At 33.2% G+C, this 1,213-nt stretch overlaps 1 protein-coding gene across 1 annotated transcript in view; it reads right to left on the bottom strand.

Annotated features, from left to right (window-relative positions):
• The window catches only part of LOC119586491 (tRNA-uridine aminocarboxypropyltransferase 2-like), a gene marked incomplete at its 3' end in the record, with an annotated part of 3,100 nt that overhangs the window by 457 nt on the left and 1,430 nt on the right, over positions 1-1,213 (bottom strand). Inside the window, 1 exon segment of the mRNA XM_037935229.1 lies at positions 995-1,191. Within this exon segment, the coding sequence (XP_037791157.1) occupies positions 995-1,191 (197 nt within the window).

A 1,213-nucleotide genomic window follows, 5' to 3' on the forward strand; every position in this document is an offset into this window, starting at 1 on the left:
TCTCCAATGACCACTATCAACCTGGTATTCCAGTTTATGGAGATAGTATCCAATGCCTAATTGGACTTGGAAACACAAAGGACCAACAGTAATGTTTGAAAAGACAAAGAGCTAATGAACTAGAAAAAACAAAAAAAAAGATTGAAGATCTTTAAAGGGAAAGAATTTAAATACTAAGATCCAATATTTTTACACTAGTTTTTGTAACATAAACCATAAATTTTTGGGAAAAAATTTTATTTGAAAAATAATATAGACTATCCCCAAACCCTACTTTGGTTAAAATTTTTTATTACTCATTTAATTGATTCGGTCAATGAAACATGCGACAAGTAAAAGCATGGCATAAAAAATTTAAGCGACTAGATATTGATAACTCAATGCATATAAATGGCAGAGGAAGTGGGAAATACCACAGAGAGTTCTTTTCAACTTTTGAAATATATCTGTCTGCATCTTTGCTAAAAAGATTAAGCAGAATGCCCCTACATATCTGAAATTAAACATTTTAAACCAAAAAGAAAAACACCTCTGCAGCATTCCACTGAGGACACACTCCTAAAAACAACAAATGTGAATATACAAACACAAATACACCTACATGTAAAATCCCATATACACAAAACAAAATTTTCAAAAAAAGGCACTTAATACCACCCAAATATACCAAAGATACCCAAAAGATGTTTATGAATAAGAAACAGGAAGATAGATGAAATTATTAGATCTCACATTATATTACATCTGACTGAAAGCCTATGGAAACTTGTACTACCAATCTAACATATTGGTAAATATAAGGTTCTGGGTTGATAAGGGCACAACAATAGACTAGATTTTAAAAGTTGAGGGGGGGTCCCCTTTTTGAATAAATAACATGAAAAAGGTAAAGGTAAAAATTGAAATCCAATAAACCTTACTAGAAATTAAACCTAATATCTGTCCCCGAACTATCATACCTCCAATTTCCTTAAAATCGGAACTTTTATCTTACCTGCTTCAGTGAATGCAGCTGGTGGCAATTATGGAACATTGACTTAGCCTGCTGCCACGTCCCATCGATGATAATTATGTTGTACGGAGGCTGGTTCTTCCCAACAGGAGGGAGCTCTTCGAGGCTCATAGCTTCTTCTCCTGGATACAAAAAAATTTTGAATTTCATTGTCAAAAAATTTGCCAGCTGGTGGATACCTTGGGGATAGAGAAAAAAAAA

Source organism: Penaeus monodon, chromosome 21 (assembly GCF_015228065.2).
Source record: "Penaeus monodon isolate SGIC_2016 chromosome 21, NSTDA_Pmon_1, whole genome shotgun sequence".
NCBI lineage: Eukaryota > Metazoa > Arthropoda > Malacostraca > Decapoda > Penaeidae > Penaeus > Penaeus monodon.